The sequence below is a fragment of the Jaculus jaculus genome, chromosome 7 (assembly GCF_020740685.1).
Source record: "Jaculus jaculus isolate mJacJac1 chromosome 7, mJacJac1.mat.Y.cur, whole genome shotgun sequence".
NCBI classification, from domain to species: Eukaryota; Metazoa; Chordata; class Mammalia; order Rodentia; family Dipodidae; genus Jaculus; species Jaculus jaculus.
The window spans coordinates 128733377-128745944 of record NC_059108.1 but is presented as its reverse complement, the minus strand read 5'-3'; the positions used below and the strand labels follow the sequence as shown (position 1 = coordinate 128745944).

The 12568-nt window shown below is 43.5% G+C and overlaps 1 protein-coding gene across 3 annotated transcripts in view; it reads right to left on the bottom strand.

Annotated features, from left to right (window-relative positions):
* The window catches only part of Ttc7b (tetratricopeptide repeat domain 7B), a 245655-nt gene that overhangs the window by 143413 nt on the left and 89674 nt on the right, over nucleotides 1–12568 (bottom strand). For all 3 annotated transcript variants that reach the window (XM_045155047.1, XM_045155048.1, XM_045155049.1), the window contains one exon: nucleotides 4162–4240. In XM_045155047.1, the coding sequence (XP_045010982.1) occupies nucleotides 4162–4240 (79 nt within the window). The remainder of the gene's footprint in view (nucleotides 1–4161; nucleotides 4241–12568) is intronic.

Here is a 12568-nt window from a genome sequence, read left to right as displayed (position 1 = left end):
AGTTCCTGAGCTGTTGTCTTAAACCTTCCATTTTAGTTTCATTTTGATCTCATTGCAGTCATAGAAACTAATGGCTTTGCTGGAAACTTCTACTGTCAGAAATACCCACCACTCATTGTAGCTGAGAAATAAATGTTAAAAAGGAAATTAAAGCCAGGTGTGGTGGCGCACGCCTTTAATCCCAGCACTCGGGAGGCAGAGGTAGGAGGATCGCCGTGAGTTCGAGGCCACCCTGAGACTCCATAGTGAATTCCAGGTCAGCCTGGGCTAGAGTGATACCCTACCTCAAAAAACCAAAAAAAAAAAAAAAAAAAAAAAAGGAAATTAAATCATAAGAAATTTCTCTCTCCCTACCACTCCTCCTCCTTTCTTTTCCTTTTGCTTGTCCACCATGACAGCATTTTAGTATACAATCCAGTGGCATTTGGTATATTTACAAGGTTATGCAACCTTCACCACTATCCAGTTCCAGAACACTTCCATCTCTTCAAATGAAACCCTATACACTTTAAGCAATCAGTTCTCACTTTCCCTTACTCCTGGGCCCCAAGAACAACAAGTATGTTTCCTGTCTTTACGGAATTACCTATTTAGAACATTTCACAGAAATGGATATAATATAGGTCTTTTGTAACTGGCTTCCTTTGCTTATTGTCAAAATTTTCAGGTTCATCCATATTATATTTGTATTGGCATTTTAACACTTTTGTGGCTGAATAGCATTCATTAAAAGGACATATCCTATTCTGTTCATATACTCTTCAGCTTATAGACATTTGGATTGTTTCCAATTTTTGTTGTTGGAACTAGTGCTATTATTATTAACATTCATGCACAAGTTTGTGTTTGAAAACCTGCTTTAATACGTTAGCACAAATATATAGGAGTGGCATTGCTGTGAATGTATTTTTATATCCCTTTTTGCTATGGTCACACACCAAACTGAGTTTACAAAACAACTCTACCATCTTATAAATGTATCACAAATTTGTAATGATTAGATAATTTAAAAAGAATTATCTTGCCTGGCGTGGTGGCGCATGCCTTTAATCCCAGCACTTGGGAGGCAGAGGTAGGAGGATTGCCATGAGTTCAAGGCCACCCTGAGATGACAGAGTTAATTCCAGGTCAGCCTGGACCAGAGTGAGACCCTACCTCGAAAAACCTAAAAAAAAAAAAAAAAAAAAAAAAAAAAAAAAAAAAAGAATTATCTAGCAATTAATGAAGTCTAGTGGCAACTATTTTGTAAATAGAATGGAGAAGCTTTCTGATGTCTAGTATAAACCAAGACCAGAAAGTGCTTTTTGACTGGGGTAAAGAATCAATTGTGTAAACTTTAGAAAACAAATTCTTGCAAATAAATAAAATGAAAAAAAGAACCCAGATTCTTTGGCCCTGCTTCACACCTACTCTGTTGGAGTTCTGAGGCTGTAGGTGAGGACATATATTTGTTCAAATTTCCTTGGATAGGGTTGGGGATGTAGATCAGTCTCACAGCATTTGACTACCATTTACAAAGCCTTGGGTTCAATGCCCAGCACCATAAAACCAATACCACAGTTCCTCGGGTAATTCTGATGCAGACCTTTGGTTAAATATTCAAGGGATTAGAAACAGTTTACCTTCAGTCACTTGAAGCCCATCAGCCAAGAGCAAAGGCACACTTATGCCTCAGTGTGACATACAGTGGGACTGCCTCCCCTCATGTTAACACTACAGGCTCACAGGTGGAATGTCCAGGGGCAGTGCCAGCTACCATAGGGTCTTTGGGAGGCTTTTCTCTGGCCACCTAAAACAATGAGGATATCTACTTGGACCTGAATGTATGCATGCATGCGCCTATCATCGACCCATCATCCATCTATCACCTATCTATCTATATATCTATCTATCCATCCATCCATCCATCCATCCATCCATCCATCCATCCATCCATCTATCTATATTTGATGGTCAACAATATGAACAAATGCTCCATATCTAAGCCATTTAGAAATACTAGCTTTGCTACTGTACTTTTAAAACAATTAAGAAAAATATTTGGGCTAGAGAGATGGTTCAGCAGCTAAGAGCACTTCCTGTGCAAGCATGAGGATCTGAGGAGGCCGAGAGATTGCTTCCACTTTGATCCCAGGACACACATAAACAGCTGAGTGTGGTCGTGTCCATCTATAATCCCAGTCCTGTAGGAGAGCAGAGATCAGAGACTGCCAGAGCTCATGAAAAAAAAAAAAAAAGTAAGCTCAGGGATCAGTAAGAGATGCCAGGTCAAGTAAGAATGGGTAGAAGGGCGACAGAGTTGGACTCTACTCCAGCCACTGAAGGAGCGCATGGACACATGAATGTGCATACACCACACAGACACATACACATGGCAAAATAAAAAAATTTTAAAGGAAAAACATTTGTCAATTTAATCAGTAACTTTCATTGTGCTCTAAAATACTGGAAGAAGCCACTGAATGGGTCAATTAAGAAGCTTTATAGAATGCTAGGAATAAGTCAATTTGAAAAGATATTTGGTAACAATTTTTAATCTATAGAATTGAAGATTATTTTGTTTTAAGAAAACCTATAAAGTTGACTAAATGAAAATAAGAGGTTCGTGGAAGGGAGTTGGGAAGAACAAAAGAAAGGAGGGGATTATAATCAAAATACATTATTATGCATGTATGAAAATTGTCAAAAAAAAGATTTTAAAAACCTAAAAATCAAAATACCTGCTTGAACTTAAAACAATTAAAAACTCAGCAAGCTCTTGGTGAGAGGCGTGTGTATTGTACATACGTGTGCATGTATAGGAAATGTGTGTGCATGTACGAAAAGTAACTCAAGTCTGTAACTACAGGAAAGCCTACAGTTTCGCCACCTGCTCCTACAAACTGTATGTCTGCCTCCAAACACTCTGGAGATGCTCCAGCTTCATACCCCATGACACGAATTTCCTGACTTGAACCGCAGCATATCCCCAATGACAATTAGGGACTCGTGATGAAAGGATGGCAGTAACATGGATGACAAAGAGCAAAAGAAACTACAATCTGACATACGGCTGCCATACTCTGGCAAGCACCAGGCTTTCACTTGTTTGCTAAAGAAGCTACATGCTGCTTATGTGAGATAAACTTCTTTTTCCAGTCCTCTCCTCAGTTCCGCAGTCAGCGCAATCTTCCGAACAACTGCACTTCAGGCCCGCCCTCATCTACATGGTCCTGTCGGCTCCGATGTGAGCCACAGCACACTACTGATTCCTTCTCCACACACATCCACGGTGGCCCTGCCCCTCCTGCTTTACAGATGTGGTGTGCGTCCAAGAGAAGATGTCCATGAGTGTAGGACAGGACGCTAATATCAATGCCACCAGGGAAACAAAAATCAAAACCAGAGTGACCACACTGGACACACACTTAGGACAGGTACAAACCAAAAGATGACAAGTGCTGGTTGGGATGTGGAGAAGCCAGAATGCTCATGCTCCTGGGTGGGTGGGCTATGTAAAATGGTATAGCTCCTTTGGGAAACAGAATATGGTTCCTCAAAATGTTAAAAACAGAGTTACCATATGGCCTAGTAACTACACTCCTAGGTATATCGGAGAAAAAATAACACATATGTCCACTTGAAAACGTGTAAATACATGTTCATAGTAGCATCCATCACAACAGACCCAAAGTGGAAACAATGCAAATGCCCGTCAAGTGAAAACACTGGGGGAAAAACTGTGGTATATCCATACAGCAGAAGATTATTTGGCAATGAAAAGAAAATAACATATGCTGCAGTACAAAGGAATGTATTACATTAAGTGAGGGAAGCCAATTAAGAAAGACTACATCCTATACCATTCCATTATGAGATATGTCCAAACTAGGCAAATACAAAGAAACTGAGGCTTAATTAGTGCTTGTCAGGGGCTAGAGGAAGGGAAAAATGGGAATTTACTAATGAATATAGAGGTACTTTTAAAGTGATTAAAATGTTATGAAATTAAATAAATAGTAATAGCTGAACAACTCTGTGAATAGACTAAAACATTGAAATGGACACTTTAAATGGCAAATTGCTGTTTCTATACATATTACTTATAAATATATGTATAAGTGTAAATATACATGTGAGCCAAATGCCTTCTTAGCCTCAAGCAAGATCGGTCACACTTACCATCCGCAGGTTTTGTGTCGTTCTTGTTTCTACTGCTCTGAGCAGCTCTCTAAATCTCCCAACTCCTCTTGTCAAGTTCCTGTGTGCACACAGAATTTGACAGGGTTTCCATCTGGCACATATTAAAATTAAATATTTTATACACATATTTCAATGCACTTTGTCTACATGAAAGCTGTTGGCTAGATCTTAAGCAAACAATTACTCTGCATATGTCTTTCCATCTTTGGTCAATTGTAAAATCTGACCTAACAGTGATGATCTTTTGTGCTTTCTAACCACAACCAAATTTCCTCAAGGAAATAAAAACTTTAAAAAATCAGTTCTGAGGCAAAAAAAAAAAAAAAAAAAGCCAAAGGTATCTTACAAAGGTCTGTTTTGGAACTTACAGTGGCCCTCTCGGGGTGGCTGTGGAATCTGTCTTTTCATTTAAAAGGGAGAGGGTAACACTAGGAGTGGGTGGAGGATATCAGTAGGTAAGGATTCTTGCTGCAAATTTGCGAGCAGGATAAAGAGAAAGGCAAGAAAAAATGGAGGGCTTTGCCAAGCGAATGCTGTGCGTCTTTCAGAACATAAATCACTGTCCAGTACGTCTGTCAAGCCATCCCTCCTTCAACTCTGCACTGGCAAAATGAAGCAAAGGGTCAAAGGCCCCTTCTGGGAGCTAGTGCGTAGTGACTGCTGTTCAAGCTTCCAGCCCGAGATCAGAACACATTTCACCCACCACCCTGCATACCCCCTTGCTGCAACGTATTTCATTCAGGGACAAATCATTCTTTACTAACATGCTGGACACTATATCCAAGTTCCACTTGTGCTCTCAGAATGCTGGGTCCACACTCTTTGGCTAGAAATACCTCCCAGCCATTCTCTTTACATTAAGCGCTGCCACCACTATGATATAACTCAGTGATATTTATAACATGCTCATCAGAACACATCTCATCTTTCCAAAAAGTCACAGAACAGGTCAGCCAGTGCAAACCTGTCAATCAGCCTCTGCAGGCTGTGACAGATGCTAAAGGTATTTGGCTCTTGTTTTAGATGACATTTTAAATCATGCAAAGGTATTAAATCAAAATGTGGCTTCAGTACTTTACAAGCACTCATGAGGGCTATTAATTTGTATCTTATACCTATACGACTTCCCAGGGTTCTCATTCATAAGAGCAGCCCAGAACTTGAAGATAATGGCTTATTGGCACAGGTTTGTAAAGACTCCCATGGCCCTCTCACCACACATGAGACAATGTAGCAGAAGCTTTATGGTAGCATAAAAAAAAAAAGAGAGAGAGAGAGAGAGAGAGAAGCCTGAGCTGAGGGCCCCAAGCAGCTAAGGAAATCTAACAGAGATGTGAACAAAAACGAGGTAACAGGCTCTGGGACACACAGTCTTCTCCGCCTCCCTTTGCCTGTTTTTATGAGATCTGTGTTCATGGGCAACGCAGTGCAGTGCTTTGGACTGAACCCCATGTTCGTTCCTAAGTAACACGAGGAAAGGTAATAGCTACAGCAAACGAGGGATGGGGATGGCTATGGTGGCTAATTTATTCCAGAATCACTGATTAAGTGCCCACTGTGTACCAAAGGGGTGGCACTCTGAACTGCATGAACTCAGGGTGTGCCTGAGGCAATGCCACTTCAGAGACCCTGGCAGACCCACATAAAGAGCTGCTTAGCCAGGGTGGACATTCGGCTTTGAGTTACCTTATCAAAGCTAAATATTAGAACTCTTAAGAGGGCTACCAATAGAAATTGATCATTTGAAGGCTTTTGGTCATGCTTTCCTTGTACAAGGAGATATTTGTATAGTCACAGAAGCACTGAATTTTCTAGCTACAAACGAGCAAGAGAGTCTAGCTCACAGAAGAGAAAGGCTCCCTTAGGTTCCAAGCTGGGCAAGAGAACAAGTTGGGAGCCTTCCACCACACCACATGCTACTGCCATCTTGGGGAAAAGAAATAAAGGCTCTAACCCAGAAATTGAACTTGAGAGGAAAGAACACACATGAACACAAGAGCTCAGGTGCATACCCTGCACCACTAATATCCAAACCACCTTACATATACATTTTCTATGTGTTCCAGCATGGCAAGCTAGTGAGATGCTCCTAGGGACCCATGAAAATAGAAAACGAATCCATTAACCCAGATAAGGCTTGTGTCAGAGGGTGAGGCCAGGGGCTACCTACAGAGAGAAAAGATGGCTACAGAACACTCCGCTCCCCTTCTGGCTGGGTGGTTCCTCCCATGCGGGACTGAGGCCCTCTGGTGGACACAGGAAAGACTCTCTGTGCCTCTCAATCAGGGAAAGCTGGCAGGGGGTGCACACTCCCCGGAAAGCCTTTGGAGCAAATGTGAGCTTTCCTCAAGCTCTTTCCAGCTCATTCCTGGACAGTGTTCGGGGTTCAGAATCGCATTCTTCCTCAGCCAGGAAGAATCCAGAGTAGCTGCAGAATGGAGGCGGCCCAGCCGTGGCCTGTTCAAGTGCATGGGGCACTCTAGCAGGGGCGAAGACCCCTGCCTAAACACAGACCCATCTGAACACCAGAAAGGGGCTGCTGACTGTCAGCAAACATCCCAAATGACAAGCACACAACTCTAAGAAAACCCTCTATGTCACTGAGACATTTTAAAATCACATGTGACTTAACCTTTAGCACTGAGAACAGAAAAATGAATTGTAAGCTAAATGCATAATCCTAGCAGCAAGGAAGGAAAAGGAAATTTGTTTGCAAGAATTACACGCTAAACAGTATGAGATCACTCGTTTGTGGGAAGGAAATGAACAGAACCCACATGACTGTCTTCCTATCTCTAAAATACCAGTTTATTCTTAAAATGCTGAGATCCATTAACTATCTAGCACAAATGTTGCTTAAAATTTCCACTCCAAAACAAAGACTAAAGAGCCAAGGAATTCCCCTGATTTGATGGTTTCCACAGACCCTTGACATGAGGTCATTTATTCCATTTCAACACCCTTGAGCAGGACGGTGCAATGATGTCAGAATTCATTACAGTAAACTACCCTCAAAAGGAATGTTCTCGCCAGCACTGGAGAAGCAGGCGCTCTGGAAAGCCGTCAACAGCTGGCTTCATTTCCTGCACGTTGCTTCAGCAGGCTTCTTAACCTAGCTACGTTTCCCCCAGCTGCAGGGGCTCCAATAACTCAGTTAAGGTCAAGTTCAGTGAGGAGCAAGGGGGCTTGCAGTCCCCTATGCCAGCTGCTGCTTCAGCATGACCGGCCAGCAAAACCCTGTCTCTGCTCCCCACAGCAATGCTGGACTCAGCATGCTGGAGTGCTCAGGCGAACCCCTCTCCTGTTCTTGGTCAAATCCTGGCTTTCCCTTTGGCAGGAAAGCCCATCACTTTTCATTCTCCTCTACCCTTGACCTACTTCCACTGACCCCCCCACCTCAGCTTTTCTAATCTGTCTTAATTTTCCTCCATTTATTTATTTATTTATTGCTTTACAGGGTAGGGTCTCACTTTAGCCTAGGTTGACCTGGAATTCCCTATGGAGTCTCAGGGTGGCCTCAACCTCATGGCGATCCTCCTACCTCTGCCTCCCGAGTGCTGGGATTAAAGGCATATATTAAAGGTGCACCACCACACCCAGCTTCAATTTTCCTCCTTTTGTATCTTATCCTTCTAGCACTTTTGGCTGAGCCACGGGCATGATATTTCCTGAGGGTCAGGGCTGGTTCCCAAAGGTCAGGACACTTGGAAGGGTGCCAAATCTCTTTTCAATTTTTTAAGTTAAATCATCAAGTTGGCATACAAACTAATAGGTTTCATTATGGTATTTTCATACGTGCATGTCATTATACATGTCTTACTGTACCACTACCTCACCAGCCTCCCATTCCTCTTTTGCTGGTTTCCTTCCTACTCCCAAACAGCACCCCCTTCTGTATTCACATTACATGTATTCCATTATCCTTTCCCACCTCTCCCATATACCTTTCCAACTTTTTAAATACTATATTTTTATTTATTTGAGAGAGACAGAGACAGAGAGGAAGAGGAGGAGGAAGAAGAGGAAGAAGAGAAGGAAGGGAGAATATTGGCACACCAGGGCCTCTTGCCAGTGCAAACTCCAGATACAGGCACTACTCTGTACGTCTGTGTTTACTTGGGCACAGGGGAATCAAACCTGGGGGCATCACCATCAGGCATTGCAAACAAGTGTGCCTTTAACCCGTGAGCAATCTCTCCAGCCCCTCTTTGTACTTTTATGACCTACAAACACACACACACACACACACAATTTAAATTTAGATTCTGCATACAAAAGAAATCATGTAGTATATCTAAATATGGTTTATTTCACTTAACATAATTATTTCCAGTTCAATACATTTTCCTGCAAATATCATTTCTTTTTTTATGACTGAATAACATTCCATTGTGTATATGTAACATTTTCAATTCATTCCATTTTCTTGGCCACCATGAGTCTGAAGAAATAGACTTGGATGTGCTAGTATCTCTGTGATATACTGACTCAGAATCCTTTGGATATACACTGAAGAGCGACAGGGTGGGTCATATAACAGTATTTTCAGACTGACTTCCATAGTCTACATTCCCACCAGCAGTGTATAAGGTTCCTCTTTCCTCAAATCCTCACCAGAATTTGTCCTCACTTATTTTCCTGACGATGGTCTTGGTGGTCGTCGTCTTCCTCCTTCTCCTTCTCCCTTTTTGTCTAAGATAGGGTCTCATTCTAGCCCAGACTGGTCTTGAACTTACAGTGATCCTCCTATTTCTGCCTCCAAGTGCTGGGATTATAGACATATGCCACCATGCCAAGCAATGATGGCCATTTTGACTGCAGGATCTTGACTCTCAAAGCAGTTTTAATTTGCATTTCTCTGATAGTTAAGTATACTGAACTTTTTCAAATATTCGTTGACCATCTATGTTTTAAGAACTGCTTATTCAGTTTGTGAGCCCATTTGTTAACTGGAAGATTTGGAGTTTGGGGTTTAATTTGTGCAGTTCTTTATACACTGTGGCTACCAATCCCCTGCCTGACGTACATTTGGCAAGCTTCCCTCCCACCCTGCAAGCCGTCCCTTCACTCTGGTGACAGCTCTCTCAGCTGCACAGAAGCTTCTAAATTACATGTGACCCTTCCTGTCAGCTCTGGGAAATTGCTTCCTGTGCTATTGAAGTCATCCTCAGAAAGTCTTTTTTATCTCCAACGGTCTGACTTAAGTTTCTCTCCAGCTCTTACAGAGCTTCAGGTCTGACATTAAGGTCTCCCTCTTGCCTCTTGACCCTTCATCCTTGCAATAGGCTCCAGGTTCCCCTCAGGCCCTGCAAGACTTTTTCAAGGCTGGTTTCCAAAATTCACATCACAACCTTATAGGAGCACCCACTTGTGTCTTGTTCTGTCTTATAACTCTAAACAGTTTCAGCTCTGTAATACTGTTCCCTGTCCCTCTGCACTATACAACCAAGAGGGAAATGTACTCAGGAAGGAAGCCAGAGCTCCAATATCAAATCACAACAGAAAGCCAAGGCTGGGAGAGACTGGAGGCCTTAGAACCCTTTCAACTGGTGATGAACTAGTTCAAAGCCAAAATCAACACATTTCCCTTGTGATTTCCCTTCACATTTCTTGGGGAGAAGGCTGGGAGAAAACAATTCCTTCCTTCAGTATGTCCTGGGTGATAGGAAAAAAGAATCCCTCCAGAGTAAACTCAATTTCTCCCCTGGCTGTGAATTTCATAACCAAAAAATCAATTAAAGGGGCTGGAGAGATGGCTCAGCTGTTAAGGTGCTTGCCAGCAAAGCCAAGGGACCTAGGTTCAAGTTCCCCAGTATCCATGCAAAGCCAGATGCACAGGGTGGTGCATGCAACTGGAGTTCGTTGGCAGTGGCTAGAGGCCCTGGTGTGCCCATTCTCTCTCTCTCTCATAAATAAATAAACAAACAAACAAAATATTTAATTTTTTAAAATTCTGTTACAGGACAAGTCAACACTGCGTGGGTCTCCTGTTTGGTTTTGTCCAGGTTATTTCTCAGCGGGGGGTAGAGTTAGAGTAACTGGACCCCTAAGTTAAAAAGGTCAAGAAAGTTTGCACTTGCTAGAAATCAAAGATGATCTGACTTCTTATATCTTGCCTAGTAACCCAGACCTGTTTTTCCACAGGTAGGACCCCTCCTGGGAGGGAGGTCTTTCATAGGATTTAAACATTGTGGTTGGTCAAGTTCAGCCCCTGAAATTTGGTACCAGGGCTAACCTCTTCCTGATACACCCCAGCCCTAACCAACCAGCGGGCCCTCTGGTTCACCTGGGCGGGAAGACAGCCCATCCCCATAAGGTTATAAATCCCTTCGCAAGGGGAGGGCAGGCTCTCTGACCCCTTGGGATCTTCCAGTTGTGGAAACACTTTTCCTTGGCTGGGCCAGGACTGGCTAGGTCCAGGCCTTGTCTGGAGGGCCCCCTAACCTCTACTCTCTGCATGGGCTCCTTTATCCCCTCCAGCTCCCCACACTCCTTGAACTTTCTTTTCACGCTTTTTTCCCCCAGGCCTTCCATATGGGATCTCTAGCCATGTGGGTGCCTTTCCTTGGCTCTACTTCCCTCAATAAATATAATTTAATAATCATCCTTCTCAATTTTCTTTTTTATTCAACTCTTTGACTAAAATTAGAAATGAACCTAGGGTTTTGGGTGCAAGGACGTGAGTTTCTGAAGCACCACTGCAGCTCCCAAGATGCGTTAAGAGGGCGTGCGGCTCCGCTGCCGGCCAGCCCGCGCCCGCGCTCACAGAGAAGCAGACAGCAGCAAGCAGAAGGCTGAAGCCCTGGTCTGGGTCACTGGCTCCTGCTAACAAGCATTAGAGAGCGGTGCAGACCACAGGATAACATGGTTTAGGGGAACAACAACAAAAAAAGCTTCCAGGCATTTCAGGAAAATCCTTCTGCCCTGTGTCTCCACGTACCCCTCTTTCTCCCCAGCAGTCCAGAAACTCTTGGTCATCCTTCAAGATCAAGGTTAAGCCTCCCTGGGGGAAACCTTCCCAGGTTTCTTGGGGAAGGCAGGCTTTGCTTCTGGGAGAATCCTAGCACAGCCGCACACACTTTGACCCTAGATAGCACTTAACACACTGATTTCCACTGGCTGCCATCTTGAGAGCAAAGGTCCTGTTTAGCACTCACACTGGTCTCAACTTCCTCATAGAGCCAGCCAGGCACCAGTGACACTAAGCAGGTCAGGAACCCCACTCATAAAGAAAAGTGGGTGCCTAAGCCTATGTTCTAAAACCTCTTCTTCCCTGTCTCCACGCTGCAAGGAGTTTGACGTTCAGGGGACAAATGAGGCGGGGTCTTATGTCCTAAGACACATCCTCACTGTGGACACTGTTGAACAATGGTACAGAAACCAAAATGTGCCATGTATCTCCTAAGGTCAACTGCTCTTACTATTCTGAAAACGTCTAAAACCAGAACCAGATATCCAGATTGGGAAAGTGGAAGAAGAAATACACATCCTTCTCCCTAGTCAGAAAGACACGTTGGCCAGCTATCTGGGAGCTGTTTTTCCCAAAATGGAATCCAGCTTCTCTCTGAACACTCTTCGCCTCAGGTCCAATGACATGCATTCGTGAAGACAGATGGCTTCTGCATAAGGGCCAGGATCAAACCCACAACCTTGGCCTCGTTAGCAAAGCATTCTTTGATCAAAAGAGCAAGCCAGCTGCCGCCTAGATATAGTGACAGAGGGTGTGACAACTATCTATGCTGGGAGGTGAACAAGCAGGCCTAATGAGGATTGTAGTAGGCTTAACAACATTTTCTGGACGACTTCAGCAACTGAGGCTTCCTCATGACGAATGTGAAGTAAATTACACTTTTTGTCAGCTGGCCAGGCAGCAAGCCATATACTGAGCAGGCACTGTGTGCAAGCAGCCTATGAGGTACAAGGACAAAATGCCAAACAAATCACAGAGGGTGACTTCTAGGAGTTCACATTAAATGGTCCCAGGAGCTGGGCGTGGTGGCACACGCCTTTAATCCCAGCACTCGAAGTAGGAGGATCGCCATGAGTTCAAGGCCACCCTGAGACTACATAGTGAATTCCAGGTCAGCCTGAGCCAGATTGAGACCCTACCTCGAAAAACCAAAAAAAAAAAAATTTTTAAATTAAAAAAAAAATGGTCCCAGGACATGAAAACATAAAGGCAAAAGAAGGTTAGCAGCTGAAAGAAGGGCAAACAACAGCCAGAGAGAGATGAAATAGCAACTCCTTCTCTCCATTCTCCTTCATGTTCCCTGACCTGAACTTCTTCTCTCCATTCTCCTCCATGTCCCCAGACCTGAACTTCTCCTTCTCTCCATTCTCCTCCATGTCCCCAGACCTGAACTTCTTCTTCTCTCCATTCTCCTCC